The 20,432-nt window shown below is 35.4% G+C and overlaps 5 protein-coding genes across 8 annotated transcripts; 3 read left to right on the top strand and 2 right to left on the bottom strand.

Annotated features, from left to right (window-relative positions):
- Nucleotides 1-165: 165 nt before the first annotated feature.
- Nucleotides 166-7,081, bottom strand: rig (rigor mortis). The gene is given in 10 exon segments (XM_068290725.1): nt 166-960; nt 1,027-1,284; nt 1,342-1,492; nt 1,556-1,721; nt 1,804-2,627; nt 4,676-4,829; nt 4,911-5,073; nt 5,145-5,457; nt 5,520-6,975; nt 6,977-7,081. Coding segments are annotated over 10 exon segments (3,768 nt in total). The 5' UTR covers nt 7,067-7,081; the 3' UTR covers nt 166-767.
- Nucleotides 2,773-4,750, top strand: LOC137577296 (cilia- and flagella-associated protein 206). Its single transcript, XM_068290726.1, has 3 exons — nt 2,773-3,438; nt 3,500-3,849; nt 3,917-4,750. Exons 1-3 carry the CDS (start codon nt 2,799-2,801, stop codon nt 4,658-4,660), a joined length of 1,734 nt encoding a protein of 577 aa, XP_068146827.1. The 5' UTR covers nt 2,773-2,798; the 3' UTR covers nt 4,661-4,750.
- A 155-nt stretch (nt 7,082-7,236) lies between the features above and the next one.
- Sgf29 (SAGA-associated factor 29) lies at nt 7,237-8,422 on the top strand. The gene is made up of 2 exons (XM_068290727.1): nt 7,237-7,718; nt 7,776-8,422. Exons 1-2 carry the CDS (start codon nt 7,454-7,456, stop codon nt 8,384-8,386), a joined length of 876 nt encoding a protein of 291 aa, XP_068146828.1. The 5' UTR covers nt 7,237-7,453; the 3' UTR covers nt 8,387-8,422.
- Nucleotides 8,406-9,447, bottom strand: RpLP0-like (ribosomal protein LP0-like). The gene is made up of 3 exons (XM_068290728.1): nt 9,309-9,447; nt 9,002-9,249; nt 8,406-8,938 (listed from the first exon to the last, which is right to left on the bottom strand). The coding sequence occupies exons 1-3, from the start codon at nt 9,334-9,336 to the stop codon at nt 8,462-8,464; spliced, it is 753 nt and encodes a 250-aa protein (XP_068146829.1). The 5' UTR covers nt 9,337-9,447; the 3' UTR covers nt 8,406-8,461.
- Nucleotides 9,448-9,610: 163 nt separating this feature from the next.
- Nucleotides 9,611-18,056, top strand: 14-3-3zeta (tyrosine 3-monooxygenase/tryptophan 5-monooxygenase activation protein zeta). Of its 4 annotated transcripts, none has more exons than XM_068290729.1 (7): nt 9,624-9,753; nt 13,865-14,095; nt 14,213-14,326; nt 14,428-14,554; nt 15,368-15,491; nt 15,616-15,779; nt 16,899-18,056. In XM_068290729.1, the coding sequence occupies exons 2-7, from the start codon at nt 14,034-14,036 to the stop codon at nt 17,052-17,054; spliced, it is 747 nt and encodes a 248-aa protein (XP_068146830.1). In that variant the 5' UTR covers nt 9,624-9,753; nt 13,865-14,033; the 3' UTR covers nt 17,055-18,056. The 4 variants fall into 4 exon arrangements, with proteins under 4 accessions (XP_068146834.1, XP_068146830.1, XP_068146833.1 ...); XM_068290732.1 differs by lacking the exon at nt 9,624-9,753 and adding an exon at nt 9,867-9,885; XM_068290730.1 differs by lacking the exon at nt 9,624-9,753 and adding an exon at nt 11,450-11,556.
- Nucleotides 18,057-20,432: the final 2,376 nt, after the last annotated feature.

Below are 20,432 nucleotides of genomic sequence, written 5' to 3'. Positions count from 1 at the left end.
AAATTGATAAGCATTTGAAAATGTTTTTAAAAGTTGTTATTTAAAACAAAAATGCAAAATTTTTCATAACTTTTTCTATTTGGTTTATTTCAATTAGATCTTAAATATTTGTATAGATGCCAATAATAAATTTCACTTTTCAGTAATCAAATATCATTCGAAAGGTTTTGAAATCTAAAATGAAGTTTTATATTTATGACAAAGTCGTTTCCGAATTCAACATGCACTTCCATTTGTGTTAGAGTATAGATAATTTTGTTTATCCAGTTCTAATTAATGATATTGTATTAGTTTTCTTTATTTTATTGGAAAATCAATTGGTGCCTCTTTTCTGTGGTTGATGTTGTTGTAAGTTTTCAATCTTACTAAGATTTGTGCCTGGGACATTTGTTGAGATTTTCTTTATTTTGTTGATTTTTTTTTCTGTTTTCAATCAGATTTTTATAAATTCATATAGAGTTTATGCTATGACAAAAGATAGCTTTTGAATACTTATTTATAATATCGCATTCAGTTCAAAAACTTAAATTCCGAAAATCCATAACGGTAAAACGGTTAATCCATAACATAATTAAATTATTTGAAGTACATTTCATGCTTCAATCAAATTAAATAGAAATTGTTTTAAAATAGTTAATATGGTAAATCGAAATGGCAATGATTATGAGTTGTTTTTGTTAATGAGGTAGCCGAAATAGAAAATTAAATAAAGATGGAAAACACTTTTGGTTCATTTAAGGTTCTAATTCTTTGGTTTTACCCTGCATTTAATTCTCTGTTGACTCAACAGTTTCGCTGGCATTTGAATTTGGCCCCCCAGCAAAAAGGCAGCCATCCAGGACACCATTCAGCTGACCAATACGCTTTATATCCTCCATTAGGCGTGATATTTCAGGAGTACATTTATGGTATTTGCGTAGATATGTATAGCCACGTAGCATTTCGTTATCTAGTATGCAGCTGTGGAGAATGAAATAAGAATTAATCAAATTTCTCAATAAATGGGTTAATTTTGCAATAACATACATTAGAGCAGCAGCTGCATAGTTGCCATATTTCTCCAAATTTTCTAGCCATTTATTGATAATAGTTTTGATAATCGGATCAGTGGCTGGCAAACAGATGCGGGCATGTAGAAGTGCCTCCTTATAATATTCCTGCTCTACCAGCAAATCTACTGCCTCCTTTTGTAGGCCAATGCCAAATAGATATGTGGCAGCATGAAGGATATAACCCATGTTCTCCATTTGCTTGGCATATGAACGGCAACAATCCTGCCAGAACCTATGAACAAAAACATATATACTTCGTCTATTTAATGCAAATCTCATTTGAACTTACATGAACGATACACTGGGAGCCAGAGAGAGATGCCATTCATTGAGCGTCTGATTAGCCATATGCTGTTCCAATTCTTCACGCAATTTAAATGTTGAAACGGCCAAACAGAGTGGACCTATATCCTTTTTATTTGTCTGCTTTAAGTTGGTCACTATAAATAAAACCAGAAACATAAACTAATTTGAAATCAATCTGATTAAAGATGTAAACTCACGCTCTGAGGCTAGCAAATCCTTGGCTACGACTTTTGTGCTGAATAATTTTGAAATGAAAACAGATTTATCAATTTTACTAGAGTCCTCTGTAAGCACAATAGCCAACTTCTCCAGAGCATCGCGGTTTATTTCCTTTTGCACTAAATACAGACAAGTGCGGCTATTCTAAAAGTATGAAATATGAAAACAAATAAAAGATTTAAGAAAATTTTTTACATATATGTTTTATATGAAGTATTCTACTTACACCCAGAACACTTTGTGGCGGCTGTTCGTACGTAGGCTTCGAGTCCAAACTTAATTTGGTTATCATGTCTTCGACATGTGTTTCTTTAGCTATTTCCTTGACTTCGTGTTGGTGTTCTTTGATCTCTTTTTCGGCTGCCATTTTCTCTGATTTCCTTTTATCGCGATTCTGACGCTTTTTCTCCTTTGCTGAGAGACAAGCGTTTGGAATAATGGGTTGGGTTATAGACTTGGTTGCCCATTTTACTTTCGATAATGCATCGAATTTTGACTGAATAACTCGCGTCTCATTGGCCTCCTCAATATTGACCAACTCCAAAGATATAGACTTGCCGAAACACATGATAATATTATCGCTTGTTGGCAAAAACATACCACCCCACATGGGGCAATGATAGCTTATAGTTAATGGTGGTTTTTCCGGCTCTTTGGTGCTCCATAGGCAAACCTTACCCTCGATATGGAAGGTTGCGAGTACATGACTTTGCCTATGACTCCATTTAAGAGAAGTTACTGAAGCTTTTGGTGCACTGGCAGTGAATGTATGCAATTTTTTTATATTCATCTCCGATTCGGAGTATTCCATAATATAAATTGGCTTATCGTTGCCCACAACAGCGAATTGCTGCGGCTCATTAGGATTCCAGGCAATATCGGTTATATAGCGTGACATCAATGCCGATCGACCACTGAATGTATAACCCAAATCCGGGCAATCTTTCCGTTTATATAATTCCAGAAAGCCATCTGATGTGCCCACAAGAAGAAATCCTTCACGCGCATTGAAAAAACTCGGCTTGTTGATATAATCTAAATGTTGGACTTCTGTACCAAAAAAGAGGGAGAGAGAAAGAACAATTGATTAGTATTGATTTTTGTTGTCAAGGGCAACCTTTGGAATTGAAGTAAACAATTTCTATTTAAAAACGCATTGTATACATTATAAATTGTTATTGTTATTTCAAGTAGTTATCGAATTTCTCTGTTCTGTAAATAATGCCGCGACATAAGATTCTGATTGATATAACTCAGCGGCTAATGCGTCGCTTCGAAGAAGAACGTGACTTGGATGTGGAAGAGGAGTTCATTGCCTATGTTGTTCATTTGCTTGCACGTGACATTCGACGTGGTCTTCTGAAATGTGACCTAAATAAGCCTCGCTCCTGTGAGGTAAACCGATTTATTGATGGCATCATCAAGGATTATATGGATCCAACAGATCCCACAATGACTATGATGAAAATGTCGTGGATCATGAAGAAGGGCAAAACTATTGATTTGAAATATGTAAAAGAGCAATATGAAGAGAAATTCCAAGAGGAATTGGATATACTAATTGAAGATATACTTCAACATCCAGAGACTTGTAGTAAATTACAGTTGGATCAATTGTTTTCCAAAATGCAAGTATTCATTGTGGCCTGCTACAATCTCGGTTCGCCCAAAAATCATGTTCTCCTGAAGCTAACTGCCCAGGCCCTAAATAGCGTTATAGGCCGCAGTGATTTACAGAATTATGTGTTGAAAAAAAAATATCATCGCATGGAATATTTAAAGAGATTGGCTGCCACAGTCGGTGGTATTGTTATATTTAATAATGATACACCAGAAGGGGATAGGCAGAATGTGAGATATGGTAAGAGACCTCCAAAAGGGGAGAGAGACGACCATAAAACTATCTATTGCCTCGTTTTCAGTTATTGAAGATCTTGACATGGCCCAAACCAATACCGAGGAAGCTTTCAATACTGCCCTTCAGCAAGCTAGCAAAATGCGCACCTTCTGCCAAATGGCAGTAAATGAAAACATTAAAATTGATGCAAACGACATGACATTAACCCATCGCGTTCCCCTTGAAGGTTTACAGCGACTTAATCAGTTCTCTTTGATATATGCCATGTTTTATCGTTGTCTCAATACATTACATCTGAGCTATGAGAATACGAAATATTTGGTTAATGTAGAACAGAAACGTTATCAGTGTGTGATAGCGAAAATCAATGATACCCTCTCCATGCGAACGGCCATTGAATCGGAATTAATATTTGTAAGTTCGACACAGAGAATCTTTTAATCCACTATGCCCATTTTGCTTAATTTTTGTGTCTTTTTAGCCCCACTTTGTGTATTTATCACAAGTTTGGACCAATTTGAATAATTTTTTAAATCACATTGTCGAGTTAAACAAATTGCGTGAACATTTGGAATCTTTGATTCCCCTGGAAATTAAATCTTTGGCTGAAAGCACTGTGGCGGAAATTCAGGCTAAAAGACAGCGCATTAAATCGGATAATGTGGTTAGCTTTGATGAGCGCATGGCTGCTCTTAAGGTGCATCAAACAGATGGAAATTTTTGCAGTTTGGCTCGTGCTGATATCAACGAATTCTGTGCTTTAACTTTGACTATAACCAATGGCCTCATTTTGCCAGCCCATGTACAACGTAAACTCTGCATGAATCTGAATATATCATTTGGTTTCCGTGATCATCGCTTTGCACGTTATGCTGAACTGCGTTTTGAGCCATTTATCGAAGCCTTTCGTAAAGTCATATTTCAGAATGCCAATTTGGCTTTACTATTTCATTTGGATGAAGAGCTATTGAGACAAGAATTAAGCGATTTCGTTGAGGTGCCAAGCAAACAAATAGATTTCTGTGGTCAAACCGAAATGGTAGTCACAAATGATCTGTCTGTGCCCAATTGGATAAATGTTACATGGAATGTTTGGGACTACCATAGAGAAACAATACATTTGGCTGATATAAGAAAGAAGCAGACACGCGATTCCCAAACCAAGGTCAACTATGGTCAACGTAATGCCCAGAATCAAGCTGATAGCCCAAGGCGAGAAATGTGAAGAGCATTTGCTTACCTCGTCTGGCTTTATCCATATTGATGTAACAGAATAAGTGATTTGTCACAAAGTAAATATAATTATTCAACCACATTAGAGAATAGATTTCGGACTTATATGGTGAACGGTGTAGCTCCTTAATCCTCATGCGTTCTACATCGATGATGCCAACCTTAAATATCAGATGAAATTTGATTTAATTTTAGTTTCAATTAATAATAAATTGCATGCATATATGTATGAAATTACTTACAACACCATCTCCAGTGCCAAAGGCCAAACTTAAACAATTGGGACTCCAAGCCAGAGAGTAAATTGGACTGGTTGTTGTAATCATATCAATGACCAGGCTGCGCGTGGAGAGTTTAAATACATCTAAAAACGCTATACGTCTATCTGAACAGCCAAGGGCAATTCTACAATTGTATAAATATATATTAAATAATTAACTAATATACCACACATATAGTAAAGGGGATAAGCATACTTATTCATATCTTCCGGACATTCGGCTAAAGCTCGAACACCAAAAGCTACAGTGCCAAAGGTATCAGTTAATAGGCCATTTCCAGAATCCATAAGGGCAATTGTGCGTGTAGTCATGCATATCCAAATCTGTCCCTTAATGGGAGAGCACGAAAAGGCAATAATATCACGTTGGTAACACATACGATCATGACTTTTGGCAATCTTATAGCGAAGTAGTTTTTCATCATAGATCAAGGACCAATAAAACAATTGACTATGACTCATTGTCACAATGGTGCTATCATTAAGCCATTGAACATTTGTCATCTTGCCTGGAATTGAATTAAAAACTAAGTAAACAGGGTGCCGTTAAAACAAACATCAGGCAGCTTACCTGATCCCTTATATTTGCAATAACTTTTGCCGCAAAAGGCACCCGTGGAGGTATTCGAAACTATAATTATGTCATCTGCATCAATTGAGACTAGCAGAATATCTGTATGTTGAGCCGAGGCCATCGAAATGGACGATAAAGTGTCAAAACTCTCTTGGCGAGTCATTTGTGCAGCATTAGTTTGAGTGGCCGGCGGTTGCTCTTGATCCTGCCCTACTGCCTCGGGTGGAGTCTCATGAACTTCAGCCTGATGGTATATATGATGCAGAACCTCCCTTTTTGGTTTTGCGGCGTCTCCATCAACTATTACAGCATCATCACTAGAAGAGCTATATTGAATAACCTCCATGCTGCCTTCTGAGGAGTCAGCTACATCTTTCAAAGTACCCGATTTGCTGTCATCATTCTCCTCTTCGTCATCGCTCCGTGGTGGAGAACCCGCCGTTAGTTTAGCTTCTTGACAATCCTGCAAAGTCACTTCTACCTCGTTAGACACTGCATCACTCAGTTTAAGAGCATTGAGATCATCTTTCATGCTCTTGCAGGCCTCCATGAAGTCAAATTTAGATTTATCATCGGCTGGCTTCTCTATTCCAACAAACTCGTTCACATCCTCTGACGATTTTGTCAAGCTTTTATCCGACGGAGCTCCAAATTCATCCTTTAGATGATCAAAATTATAAATATCAAAGGCTTCGGATGCATCCTCGATTGCGTTGGCCTTGACCAATAATGAAGGCGAGGCTTTGCCGCTTTTCTGTTTATTGGAACGTTCCTCGGCTGCCAAAGTCTTGGCAGAAGGAGCTTTGTCAGCATTCTGTCCATTTCGGTTACGCCATTGCTCTGCATCAAGAGCTAACTGACCCATTTTATTATCTTTTTCACGCTGATCCTGTTTAATTTCACGCCAAGCCAAACCACATATCTTTGCCTTATGACCCACGAACTTGTGCAAGATGCTCATCTTGCGAAGATCACAAACCAAAACATTACCCATAACCGTTCCAAGGGCAAAAATATGCTCACTGTAGGGCGAGCATTTCAATAAGTTACCTGTATGATTTTTGGGCGGAATAAAATTTGGTCTGCGACAATACGTATTAGATGCCACACAGTAAATGACCAAATCAGTGGCATCGACAGACAGAATGTTACCATTGGATAAATAGCCCATTAATACAATCTTTACATGGTTGGCATGATATCTCATATTTCGTGCTGACTCCTGCTGATGCTGGTGGGCCTTGTGACCAGACACGGCCTCGCCTAGTTCACAATCCCATACCTGAACAGTCAGGTCTTCTGCCAAAATTGCAAATGGTTTTGTCTTCTCGTTAGGCTTACCCCACATTGGACTGACATCCAGAGCATTGACATTTATACGCGTCGACATCGTCTTAACCTGACACGGACCGGGAGGCTTTTCTATAAAATTTATGCAGCGGTTGCCGGCGTAAAAGAAAACCACCATCGGGTGTGCTCACTGCCAGTCCGATTTGCATTGCCGGCGTTGGCACATTGCGGTACATTTTTTGAGTTGCGGTCATTTTAACTCCAACGTCAGTTTTCTTATTCTGCATTTAAATATAATTTTAATTCATTGCATTGCACCTACTAAGAAAGTACTTACCTATTAAACTGTGCGACTTCAAGTCGCCTCGTTTTTTAATTTTTTAAATCGTTCCGTCAAGTATTTTATTTTAGCTGAGCCGGCAGTAGTTAGAGATGGAGAACGCTTGACACAGCAGCGACAACAGCTAATGTTATCGATAGTTAAATAAAAATAAAATCAGCAAAAACAAAACCCTATCGATAGCTTCGACTATTCATAGTGCTCTAGCCCTGTTAGAAGCAGTGTACGCCATTGTCATCACAATTACGTTGCCCAAGCCAAACAATAATTTTGCACTTTGTTAGAATTTTTGTTGTTAACAATGCCTTTAACAGCAGAGAGTGCAGCTCAACAGATTCAGGATCGACTAAAAGATATTCAACATCATATACACAAAGTCGACGAAGAACGCCGACGTGCAGAAAATTCTATATCAAATTTAGTTCGCTCGCAAGTCACAAATCCTAAGCTAAAAACTTTATTAAAGGCTAGCATGGTGGATGCGACTCAAGAGGAGGCGACGATAAGATCAGCTTTGGCTAAAATAAATGACATCCGAAACATACGTAACGAAAGAAGAATACAAGGTAATTATGCATGAAAGGAAACATTTAAGAAACAAATGTAAATGCCTGTAATTTTAGCTCGCAATGCTGGCAATAAGGAAGCGATTCGACGTGGAGCACTAATGAAAATGGTACAATTATCGGCGCAGACATTGCCTCTCTTTGTAAGCAGACCTAATGAAAGGGCGCCGGCTCTGTGTGGAGCTATACCTGCCGAATCAAATTATATTTCCAAAGTGGGTGATAATGTGGCCGCCCTTGCCAAGGGCATCGACGAGGAGGAAAATTGGATTTTAGCCGAAGTAGTTCAATTTTTACACCGTCAAAACAAATACGATGTGATAGACATTGATGAGGAGCAAAAAGATAGACATGTACTGAGCAAACGAAAAGTAATACCTCTGCCATTAATGCGTGCCAATCCCGAGACAGACGGACATGCTCTCTTTCCCAAGGACACTGTTGTCATGGCACTATATCCGCAGACCACATGTTTTTACAAGGCAATCGTGCATCGTTTGCCGCAGACAGCAACCGAAGATTACGAAGTGCTCTTTGAGGATTCATCATATATGAATGGATATGCGGAACCCCTGCCTGTGGCACAACGATATGTCATAGCATATAGACCCACTAAAAAAGGTGGTGGTGGAGGAGGCAGTGGTAGTGGCAATTTATCATCCGCTTAGAAAATAAAAAAACTCTGAATAAAATATATTCAACTATATTTTGAATTTTATGTTAATTTACAGGCTAATCTTAAGCTAATCGTCATCACCTTCCATTTCCTCCTTTTCATCATCGTCCTCTGGCTCTTCTTCCATGGCACTGTCGCTTTGATTATCGTCAACAGAATCCTCAACATGCAACTCGAAACCATCTTTCTTTGACCACGAGCATTTCATAGTCAAGCGGAACTTAGCCATTGGATCACCCAATAATTTTAAGATCCTAGCCTGCTCAGGAGTTAACACTTTGCCTTCTTCACACACTGTGTAGTCACTGTATATGGTAACCACACCTTTTTCCAGTTTTGTGGGCAAACCCAATGATCGCAAATGTGGCTCCATTGAGTGTGTGAATTCCTCCAGGGGACCTGCTGGTAAAGTAACTGTCTTGGTGGCTACAAAACCACTTCGCGCATATTCAACAGCCCAATAGTTTTCTGCCCATTCCAAAACCTCCTTCTTCGATTTCTCTGTGAAAAGCAGACCGACTTGACCGGTGAGCCGTTTTGAGAGCTAGAAACATTAAATTTAAAGTTAAGAAATAAATATGTAGTTTTGATTATTATATTGGTTCACCTTATGAAGATCAGTTTCTGTTTCCTCGGCTTTAGTCCGCCCTAGACCGATTTGCATTATGCGATTTTTTCCAAATATAAAACGTGAATTTTTCTTCCATTCTTGTCTCAAGTCTTTCAACAAGTTATTTCTCATATTTTGCACTTGAAATACAAAGATATTAGGATACTTTTCTACACAAAATCGTATGTCATCAATGATCCTCTGTTTCCAAGCCAATCCTTTACGATCTGTCTTGGTCAAAGAGACTAAATATGGAAAATATTAGCAAACATTTCAATTTTAAAAAATAAGTTTGTATTCTCACTTTTTTTATCGCGTTTGGAGCGTGGCATTGCTATTTATTTTTATTTTCAAAAAATACAAAATTCTCCCTAGTAAATTCGAATTCTCTGGTAAACACGTGCGACTGCTTAGAGATGGACAAAAAAAAGTAAAATACTCATCGATAGTTATTTTCTAGTTATTTTTCCGGACAGTTCTGCGTCATTTTTTGCCAACAAAAGTAGCTAGGAGCTAAATAAAAGTTCTAAAAAATCAAAGAACACTTGCTCCCCCATAAGTGAAGCCTCGAATTACGTATTTAATTAAATGCATTTCAGTTTCAATATGAATTAATTAACCACATTTTAGAGCCCAAACATTCTAGCCGTAAGCTCATGATGGTGCTGCATATTGCCGCCTAAACGTCTGGCAGCACTTGTAAAAATTTAAGTGTTGCCACGGTGTTATTCACGGAAAAACGGAAAAAGGTGAATTTAATTAATGTGTAATTTAATTAATTAGCTAAGTGTTGAAGTGTAAGCAAGTAGTTATTATGTGTTTAACTGGTTAATGGTACTGATAATTGTCCAAGTAAAAGTACTTTAAGTAGAATCAACGCAGTGAGTAAAATTTGGGGCTGCAAGCCGCCATATTGCAGAGCTTCGGCATTTTTCTTACTTCAGTGTAAATTAAACAAATGTACATAAATATTTATTGATTTCTGCACATGTCTGTGAAATATTTCATATATGGACAATTCTTTAGGGAAATTCCGTGTATGTGTGAATGTATGTGTGTAAGAGATGTGTAAAGGAAATTCATTCCCACATATGGTATAAGTGATTGTGTGGGACGCCGATGATGACGTAATTCGTATACTCTTACTAATGTTATTGGTATTATGATTAATTCAATAAATTGGTCAATACTAAAATGACCATATAAACACATTATTGCGAGAACGAGATGAACAATGGTGACTGTTGCATTTAAAAAAAATCCAATGTCACAGCAAAATTAAATAGAATTAACAATTGTATATTTAAGCAATTTAGTGATTCGCTTATCGCACAATTTACTGATTAGGGCTTCAACCTGTCCACATACATAGTTGGGAAATGGTCGTAATCTCTAGGGTACGGAGATAAAGGGTTTCTCAACAGGTTGTGGAATGACAATGAAAAGACCGTTGGAATTTGAATTTTCCCAGTTCTCCCTCACTGTGTGGCCTTCTTTGTATGCGTCATATATTCCAAATTTAAGAATTTCTATACACATGCATACATAGTAGTTTGTTGTTTGGCTCTGTGTGTGTGTGTGTGTGTGTGTGTTTGTGTGGCTTTATGGCGGCACATTCAAATTACTTAATTAAAACGGCAATTGCGCACAATTGACGAACAACAAGTATTTGATGCGTCATATTTGAGTAAATAAATGTAGTTGGAAGGAACGTGTAAATAGACTAATTTCATAAATATCACGTGCTGACATTTACAGATTTGCTTCAGTTAGTCATTAACTTGTTTTTTGACTTCTCAGTTGCTGCTGATAAGCATAAGGCATTGAGCTTTCATATAAATTATTTGAAAGTTAACGAACTGCAGTAGCAGATCTGACACACCTGGCAACAAGTGCTGTTCATTTCCACATATGTAACTATCGTTATCGATTCATTTCAAACATGCGCATGAACTTTCATAACAGCGATGCCAACTTTTAATAAGCAAAAAAAGCTACATTTGGTTGTCATATACATATGTATATACATAATAAACAAATACATTTAAACCTAAAATGTTTGGGAATATGAAAATTGGTAATTTTGATCCAAAATAGTTTTAAGATACATTTTTGTCAATTATTCGTACTAAAACTGCCGGCTGTGTTAAGCCCCATGCCCAAAAGATAGTTAAAATGATTTGTTTTTCTATTCTCTGAACTCAAATTAAAAAAAAAATTTACTTTTTGCAAAGTATTTTAAATATGTGTATGTATGTACCTAACTGTATTTCGGTATGAACCTCTAAATTATTATTATTTTTTTTTTTTTTTTTGTAAAAGGAAAATACATTTTTACATATGTATGTACATATGTACATGATTTTGAATTTTTTTCGCGCAACTGCGTTTGCTGCTGTCGATAAAAGCCAGATTTGACGGGGAAAAAGCCAATTAAGCAGCACTTGTTCACAAGGAGATATCGAACATTTGTGAGATTCAAAAAATTTTTTTAGTCGTTCATCTTTCGTTCGTTGGTAGTGTCGTGTCGTTTCTAAGTAAAGATACCGAATGTAAGTAATTTTGTGTGGGGCGAAGAAAAAAGTATCTGTGTGCGCGGACACACACATACACGCCTACCTATCTAAGTATGTAGCTGCATAGGTGTGAAAAAAAAATTATAAAACGATTTTTTTCTGCAACGAACACGTGTATTACAAGAAATAGAAAATAATTGCAAATCGAATGGAAATTATGTGAAAAATTATGACATGTAAAAAATAAAATTAAAACCAAAAGGTGCCGCAAAAAGAATATAGAGTTTTCTGCTCTTCTTCTGCCATAACCAGCGATCGATAAAAATACTACGCAAAAAGACGAACTGTGAATTTGTGCAAAAATATGCCCGCCTTGCATGAGTATGGGTATTTTTTGCTCTGCGTATACATATGTAATCGTGTGAGAGTGTGTGAGTCAATGAGTGTGTGTGTGTGTGTGATACGGTGAGATTCGTTTTTTTCTTTTTATAGAAGTCCGTCGGTTTCAGTTCTCGGCTAAATTGTAGGCGGCGGCGGCAATAGCATGGTCGAAACAAAAAGAACTTTTATGATTTTGAATGGTTGTCAACTGCTTTTTCGTTTCAAATAAGCCGGATTATTAAATGGGGTGTTGACCAACAACATTGTTTAAAAGCGTTCATTTATATATACATAATTGAAAATAGAGTTTTATTGGTTTTTTGTAAATTCACCATATTTATACTATAATGTATAGGATGAATGTATGTGGGAATTGGGAATATATGTATGTATGTACATATAGACGCACCGCATATACACATACACATGTACATTTACTAGGGGGACACGCGGTTACGTGTGTTCTGAACTCAACATAGTCTGAATGTGTGGTAGATAAATTTTTTTGGTCCCCACTATGCTCCCGCTCACTGTTTCGCTCTTCCCATCTGTCTGGTTGAGTTAGTTCTTCCCACACGTTCTCTCTACTTACTCTATCTCACTCTTGCATTGAGAAAAATAGGGGATTATATTTATACACACACACATACAGAGACGCATTTTATAAGCCCCCTCGCTCTCTCTCTCTCTTTCCCATTCCCAACATTCACCACCCAAATCTTGGCTTTTACTCTCGGCAAGGTGTATCGGAATTTTGCCTTTCTTTGGTCAGAACGAGGGGGTGGGAGTGAATTGGTTTTTCTTCTTCGAGTTTGACTACTGCGCATGCTGTGGCCCACAAATCATAATCATTTGTACGGCTCATGGGGCCGGTATGGTGAATTTTCGCAGTATAGGAACGACCCGGTGTGGTAGATTTACAATTCCATATATGTATGTATGTATATGCATACATACATACATATATATTTGTACATGTGTATATGCACTCTCTATGGGTACAAGAGAGACAGAGAGAGAAAGAAGGGGAGCCGTTTCGACGAATGTCTGCCGTCATCACATCAGAACGCAGAACGCATAGAAATTCTACAAACGGTTTCGAATTTAATTTTTTCCGTTATCTACCAGGCAATAAACGGTGTGTGTGCGCCAGTGTGTAGAGTTGGAATGATAGAGTGAGTGAGAGAGAGAAGGATAAAGGGGACGGACTGTAGTTATACTACACGGGGCCTAGGTTATGTTACGCTTCGTTAGTTTTGGGTTTTTGTCAATTGACCCAAAAACGAGATGCCTTTTAGTAATTACTCAAATATGTAGCGCGTATATTGATATTTCATCTCTCTTAAAAAATTTGTATAAAGTGTTGCACATTCATTTATTTTTTGTACCGCTTGGAAAATTCTAGACCCTGTGTTCAGAAGTGTTCGAAAACCCGTTAAGATTCATTTGGTCATCAAACTTGTACTCACACTCCCTACATAAATTTCTATCTTTGGCTCACACATACAAACATACATATGTACATACATGCATATACATACATATGTGTTCTATATATGTACATACATATGTGTGTGTCCATGCTTACTTCATTACACACAAGGGGTAGCTGAGGACGAGAAGGCTAAGAGAGCAGGCAGGGAGGCAGGCGCGCCTTTCCACTCGAAAAATACACTTTTCTTTTTATTCATGGTTTATTTTTATCATATCGCTCCCCTTCCTTCTTCTCTCCTCTTCCTCATCTATCACCAAAGTGTACGTAGAATTTGTTTTTATTTTATCGACCATCTGCAAGGTTGAAGTTTTCGATATAAAAATTGAATTTTTTTAAAATCAATAATATGTTCAGACATATGTATGTACATATGTAGATGCACATATAAGCCTGTTGCATTGTTGACCTTTTTGACAAAAAATCTTAATTAAAAAACTATTTTCCTCCCTTTACATTGTATATTTACAGAAAGCGGCTTAATCCAAACTGTGCGGTTTACCTCCTCTCTCTGTTGTTTTTGTAAATTGATTTTCCTCTGGGGAACGAACACCGACCGACACAGAAAAACCTACACCTCTACAAATAGATTCATATATTAGTTTGGTCAAGTAACTAAGAAAAAAAAACAACAGCAAAAATGTCGACAGTTGATAAGGAAGAACTGGTCCAGAAGGCAAAATTGGCCGAGCAATCAGAACGGTAAGCAAACAGAAAGCAAAAGGTTCATTCATTTACATACATATATATACATAATCAACTTGTTCTTTTTTCTCTATCTCTCTCTCTCCCTTTTTTTCCACCTGCTGATGTATATAGCTACGATGACATGGCCCAGGCTATGAAATCAGTCACAGAGACAGGCGTTGAGCTATCAAATGAAGAAAGAAATCTGCTCTCCGTTGCCTACAAAAATGTGGTTGGTGCACGCCGGTAAGTCAAGGGGGGGCTTGCCTGCCTCCGCGCATTTTAAATCATTCATATAGTCATATCAATTTGTTTATACGAATATTTTATTAAAACAACAACAACAGGTCATCATGGCGCGTCATTTCCTCCATTGAGCAGAAAACTGAAGCCTCCGCCCGTAAACAACAGCTCGCCCGCGAGTACAGAGAGCGAGTAGAGAAGGAGCTTAGGGAAATCTGCTATGAAGTTTTGGTAAGTAAAATAAAATGAAGATGTGGGGGGCCGGGGGGGTAGCCAAAGAAAAGTTTTGAAACATTGAAAAATCATACATATAATGATTTTGGGTCTTGCGCAGACCCCGCCAAGTCTATGATTTATTTAGGGTGGGTAATTACTATACTTATTTTATGCTTGAGAGTTGGCCTGGACAATATGTATATGTATGTGTGTAATACATAAACTCTTCAAAAGTTGAGTTCTTGTGTTTGTTGGGCTGGTGCTGGGTTGGTGCTGCTGCTTCTGCTGCTGGCCTGTGTTGTTCTAATCAATAAATCTATTTTTAAAATAAAATTTTCCATTGGTAACAAGTCAGTTTGCTCCATACATTATACATACACATACATATATACATAGAACAACAACAACAATTTGTGTTCAAAAAAAGTTTGCGGGGTTTTAGTAAAAACTTTAACACAATTTAAAATCCGTTGGTCTATAAGTAATTCGAGGTCTTTAATGGGTGCGCGCTCATCTGTTTTATAAATAATAAAATAAAGGGCCAGTTAATCGATAATTAGAAAGGGTTGTTGGGGTGCGGTTGGAATGGGGTGCCTTTACGACCATGCCTTTGAACTGTGCCATTCATGTGTGATAAAAGTGGGCCCAATAACCTAATTACCTAAAAAGAGTACAAATAGAATAATGTCATTCATGGAAGAAGCGCAACAAATGAACTAATTTTATAGTATGGTTAAATTTAAACTTGAATTTTGGCCTTTATTTGAAATTTAAATTGTATTGTATATAATTGGTTACTGATTCTTTTTGTTTTTATACCATTTATAGGGTCTCCTGGACAAATATCTTATTCCAAAAGCCAGCAATCCAGAGAGCAAGGTCTTCTATCTTAAGATGAAGGGTGATTATTACAGGTATTTAGCTGAGGTTGCCACAGGAGATGCACGCAACAGTAAGTATTACTAAATGAGACAATATTTTATAAATATTTCACTTGCCATTTGCCTTACCTATAACAAAAAAACATAAACCTACAATCAAAACAAAAAACCCATCCATCAATCGTTTCAATTTAGCCGTTGTTGATGACTCGCAAACCGCTTACCAGGATGCATTTGACATAAGCAAGGGTAAAATGCAGCCAACACATCCCATTCGTTTGGGTCTGGCACTTAATTTCTCTGTCTTCTATTATGAGATCTTAAACTCTCCAGATAAAGCTTGCCAATTGGCTAAACAGGTTAATAACATAAACATATGTATATGAAGAAATGGCAAATTGTATGGCAAGCAGCAGTAATAATGTTTTAGAAATCTAAGTCTCTATAACTACACCATTCTCTCTTTCTGTTTTTACACTAATTGTATAAGAAATTTCTGTTTTTTCTATTAATTTTCGTTTAATCTTATTCACATATACATATATATAAACAATTTTTTTTTTTGTTTTGTTTTTGACTACTTATTAAGCCGTCGTTGAGGATTCGAAAAAAGCCTATCAAGAGGCATTTGATATTGCTAAAACGAAAATGCAGCCAACGCATCCAATCAGATTAGGTCTAGCACTCAACTTTTCCGTCTTCTATTACGAAATAATCAATTCACCAGCGAGGGCTTGTCATTTAGCTAAACAGGTTCAAGTTTATTTGTTTTACACACAATATATATATATATTATATATTTTCTATTGTTCGAAATTCTTGTTTGTTCTTGTAATGATACGATTAACTAATTACGTACTTAGATGTTGCCCACAGCCTCAACTACTAAAAACCTGAAAACTCGCTGAATGCTTTCTTTCTTTTTAATCCGCATGAGTACCACATAAATGTTCAATGTATCTACCTTGCTGGTGAACTATTTATTAAGAACAACACATTTTGAGTTAATACGTACCAACCAATTCGATAAGATGAATTAACCAATTACTTTGTTATTACTCCACTGGCGAAGTTTATTGACTTTAAAAGCGTTTCACAGTTACTGTAAGTTGTAGATATTAAAATAAGTTTATAAATCCATGTAAATGATTTTACTTGTTCACAATTATTGTGTAACTACCATTTCAAAACAATTTGAACTTGCCGAATCCCTGATACGGACATGGCTAAATTATTTTACCTTCAGTTTGTGCTTAAAAACAGAGTAAATAAGATTAAATTCCGCTAATAAGCTTATGGTAACTATTTCAGACCAAACTAAGACCAAAGCGCCGCCAACTAATACTAAAACCCAGCCAATGTGTTTGATGTTCGAAAAGAAAATTGAAAATGCTTGCCAACAAATTTACCATTTCTTTTACTTTTCTCAAGGAAATTGATGAAAATGTACTAAATATTGTTTAAATTTTCCAATTTAGGCATTCGATGATGCGATAGCCGAGCTGGACACACTGAATGAAGATTCATACAAAGACTCAACACTGATTATGCAATTGTTGAGGGATAACCTGACTCTTTGGACCTCCGATACCCAGGGTGATGGTGATGAACCACAGGAGGGCGGTGACAACTAACCAAACAACTAAAAAAAGAAAAACAAAAAACCAACAACAAAAAACAAAAAATGTTTCCTTTTTGACTATGCAAATATTATTCAGTAATACAAGAAAACAAACAAAAAACAATTATGATATAAAACAAAAGAAAGAAACTTTTCAACTCGATAATACAAGAACAACAACAACAAAGAAGAAGAACAACAGCAACAACAACATCTACAAAAGAGGATTCACACAGCAGAGAAGAAGGATTTTTAAAAATAAAGAATGGCGTCTAAAGGATTATTTATATTTGCATAAATAAGAAATGGCATATAAAGGGAGAGGAGGCTAAATAATTGTAATTAAGAAGAAAGCGCGTAACCACAATTCAGTTGTTGGTCCAGCTGCAAAGTCAAAGTCAGTCATTTGTAATTCTACCTATGTCATTTGCGAAAATCTTCCTTTTGCTATAAAGGGAGAAACTATTCTCTAATGAAATTACATATATATATACAAGTATATAAATCCATGCTATAAATATTCTGTGTTTGAGAAGAAAACATAAAGCTGCTAACAAAAGCAACATCCAACGGCAGAAGAGCAATGAGAGATGAGTGAATTTTGTTTGCTTAGTTAAATCACTAAATATTCCAATGTTTAGGCCCATCCATCAAAACCAAATGCAAAAATCAAACCATCAATCAATGTCAAAAGAACAACAACTGCAAATATTAACAACACAAAACATGAACATTTTATTTATTTAAGAAATGAAAATTTAATTTTAAATTAATTGGAATAAACGCCCAGAAGAAAGGTGTGTCCAACAAAAAAAAAAAAAAGGTGCAGTCATCAGTCGTCATCCTCCTCCTCCTTCTCTGTTTTCGTTCGTTTCCTTTTGAGAGCAGCAGAAGCAGCGGCTGGAACCATCTGAAAAATCAAGCGAACCAAAAGAAAACCAACCAACAACAACTCTTATGTATTATTTGTAATTCTTTTTCTAAAAACAAATAAAACCAAAAACCTAAAATTTTATTTCAAATTTCTTTTATCCCCCTCCGCCGACCCAAATCCGCTGCGCCCATATAATTCGTCATTCAAATTTGTTATAAATATATATATTTTTTTATTTTGGTTACACAGTCTCACCAGCCAGACAGAAACATTCAGATAAGAACAAAGAAAAACAATTTAAAGCAAAAAGAAAAAATGGTTTGTTACCATATATGCATACCTATATATATATATATATATATATATATATGTATGGATATATGGATTAATATCTGTTATAAAAAAAAAAAAAAAAAAAAGTATATAATATTGTTCGTGCTATTTTTTATACATGTCTTACATAAACTAAACAAACATAAAAGTTACAAGATTTTATTTACTTTGCTATTAATAAATCAAAGGGGAGTATAGCACAATCTAGAGATTATACATATATAATGGACAAATGACAAAAATATTCCATCTATACCTAATTCTAAGCTAATGCATCAAACGATCTACCAATTAGGCATAACAATGAATGTTTTAAACTTAAACAATTTGTAACATTGTCCAGTCTGTCCTTGATGTAATAGCAAAGATCTGTAGAAGAAAATTTCAATGATCAAAAGGATTGATCAAATATTATTGTCCCTCATCATCACCTCTATGCTTGGAGTATTACAATCCTAAGCAGAGAGTTTCGATAAGTTCAACAATGAGAATGTTGGGTCTAATATAATCTCTGTTTTGTCTATACGACTTTGCTATTAAATAATATATATACAAATTTATGAAAAACATCGTACTCATGTAACTCTATGAAAAGTTATTATCAAAATGCTTAAATCTAATACATACATACATCCATAATACATACAATTGAGCATGAGTCTTCTTGATTTGTCAATTTCCGTTTTGTTGGTTTTAAATAGATAGCAGAAAGGACACCTTGAATATGTGTGTTGAATATAACATACTAACTTAAACAAAAACTAACTAGGCGAGAGCTTTTATAGAGCCCGATCATGAGAGCAGGAACACGAGTTTTATTGTGTGTATGGCTCAACATGTTTAAAATCAATTTTTGTTGTCTTTTTCCTTCTTCTATGAAATTTGAACAGCCATAGGGATTGGCTTTCTTTATATAGTTTTTTTTTTCTTTCAATTCTTTCCATTTTCTAGTAACTATCTCTGAGTTCTCTTCGAAAATGTTTTTGTTTCTAATCTTCGAAATTGTTATATGCTAGCTTCTTCATAAAAAAAAAAAATTAAACCAAAACATACAAACAAAAGAGAATAAGAAAAAAATGATACTAATCAAAAGAACAAAACAAAACATAAAAATGCATCTATTCGAATTTTTCATTTTAAATACAAAACTAAAAACTAAAAGCAAAAAAAAAAATTCTATGCATGTGTATTAAAAAAAAATAATTGTCCAAAAAAAGAAAAACAAAAAAAAAAACAGGAAAAATTCAGCAAATATATATAATATATATATAAAGAATATACCCTTTATATATATATATATATGATATATATGTGTGTATAAAAACGAGTAACTGTATATTTTCGCAATTGAATTTATGCTAAAAAAAAAAAAATTATTAATGTGAATGATATAATAATAATAATAACAACTTTTTTGCCGCAACGCTAAGTCAAGTAAAAAGTAAAAGGTCATAATACAGAAAACGGAAATTTGCAATACATAAAATGAATGAAGATAAAACCAAAAAAAAAAAGGATATAGACATAAATTGTATGCATATTATAATAGAGGCAAAGATTGATGTGTATGAGTGGAAAAACAAAACCATTTAAGTTTATTGAAATTACAGTTTCTTAATTATGAAAAACCAAAACAAAAAAATAAATAAAACTAAAATAAAAAACAAAAATGAAATATAAACATTTATGACAAGGTGAACAAACCGGAAGGATATGAATTTAAGAAAGGTAAGAAGTCTGAGAGGAATTCCTAATGGTAGGATCAGTTTCAGCAGGATAAGAAAAAGTCATTTACACATAAAACAAACTACCATCGTTTCGCCTTTTGAACAGCCTTTGAAGCATATTGAAGATTCTACAACAAACAAAATAGTCTTTTGGTAGTAAAGGATATCAAAAATTGAAGTCTTCGCATATTATATTCCTTCCCACTTAAATACTATACTTGGCTCAGTTTAGTCTTCCTGGAACTTTAGAATTTGTTTTCAAGTTCAAAAAACACTATCAATTTTCTTTTTCAGATTTATTTATCACACATATTATTTAGGCCAATTGGAAAATATGGTATATTACGAATTATGGTAAAAAATGTTTAAAACTTGTAAATATTACTAGGAATTACTTATTTTACTTTGTGATACTACCACAAATCTTTGGGGATCGCGTTTTTTCAAAAATCAGTTC

The sequence above is a fragment of the Drosophila tropicalis genome, unplaced genomic scaffold (assembly GCF_018151085.1).
Source record: "Drosophila tropicalis isolate 14030-0801.00 unplaced genomic scaffold, ASM1815108v1 contig_593, whole genome shotgun sequence".
NCBI classification, from domain to species: Eukaryota; Metazoa; Arthropoda; class Insecta; order Diptera; family Drosophilidae; genus Drosophila; species Drosophila tropicalis.
Note: the sequence above shows the minus strand (reverse complement) of the source record. Positions and strands in the feature narration are given on the sequence as shown.

What these genes read in the sequence shown, in the direction of transcription:
- RpLP0-like (XM_068290728.1), bottom strand. Translation starts at nt 9,336, where the DNA reads ATGCCACGCTCCAAACGCGATAAAAAAA. An exon ending in CTCCAAACGCGATAAAAAAA is followed by an intron (nt 9,250 to 9,308) that starts GTGAGAATACAA and finishes TTCCATATTTAG; the next exon opens with TCTCTTTGACCAAGACAGAT. An exon ending in CAGAAACTGATCTTCATAAG is followed by an intron (nt 8,939 to 9,001) that starts GTGAACCAATAT and finishes TAATGTTTCTAG; the next exon opens with CTCTCAAAACGGCTCACCGG.
- 14-3-3zeta (XM_068290729.1), top strand. Translation starts at nt 14,034, where the DNA reads ATGTCGACAGTTGATAAGGAAGAACTGGTCCAGAAGGCAAAATTGGCC. An exon ending in AATGTGGTTGGTGCACGCCG is followed by an intron (nt 14,327 to 14,427) that starts GTAAGTCAAGGG and finishes CAACAACAACAG; the next exon opens with GTCATCATGGCGCGTCATTT. An exon ending in AAATCTGCTATGAAGTTTTG is followed by an intron (nt 14,555 to 15,367) that starts GTAAGTAAAATA and finishes TACCATTTATAG; the next exon opens with GGTCTCCTGGACAAATATCT.
- LOC137577296 (XM_068290726.1), top strand. Translation starts at nt 2,799, where the DNA reads ATGCCGCGACATAAGATTCTGATTGATATAACTCAGCGGCTAATGCGT. An exon ending in TAGGCAGAATGTGAGATATG is followed by an intron (nt 3,439 to 3,499) that starts GTAAGAGACCTC and finishes CCTCGTTTTCAG; the next exon opens with TTATTGAAGATCTTGACATG. An exon ending in TTGAATCGGAATTAATATTT is followed by an intron (nt 3,850 to 3,916) that starts GTAAGTTCGACA and finishes GTGTCTTTTTAG; the next exon opens with CCCCACTTTGTGTATTTATC.
- Sgf29 (XM_068290727.1), top strand. Translation starts at nt 7,454, where the DNA reads ATGCCTTTAACAGCAGAGAGTGCAGCTCAACAGATTCAGGATCGACTA. An exon ending in TAACGAAAGAAGAATACAAG is followed by an intron (nt 7,719 to 7,775) that starts GTAATTATGCAT and finishes CTGTAATTTTAG; the next exon opens with CTCGCAATGCTGGCAATAAG.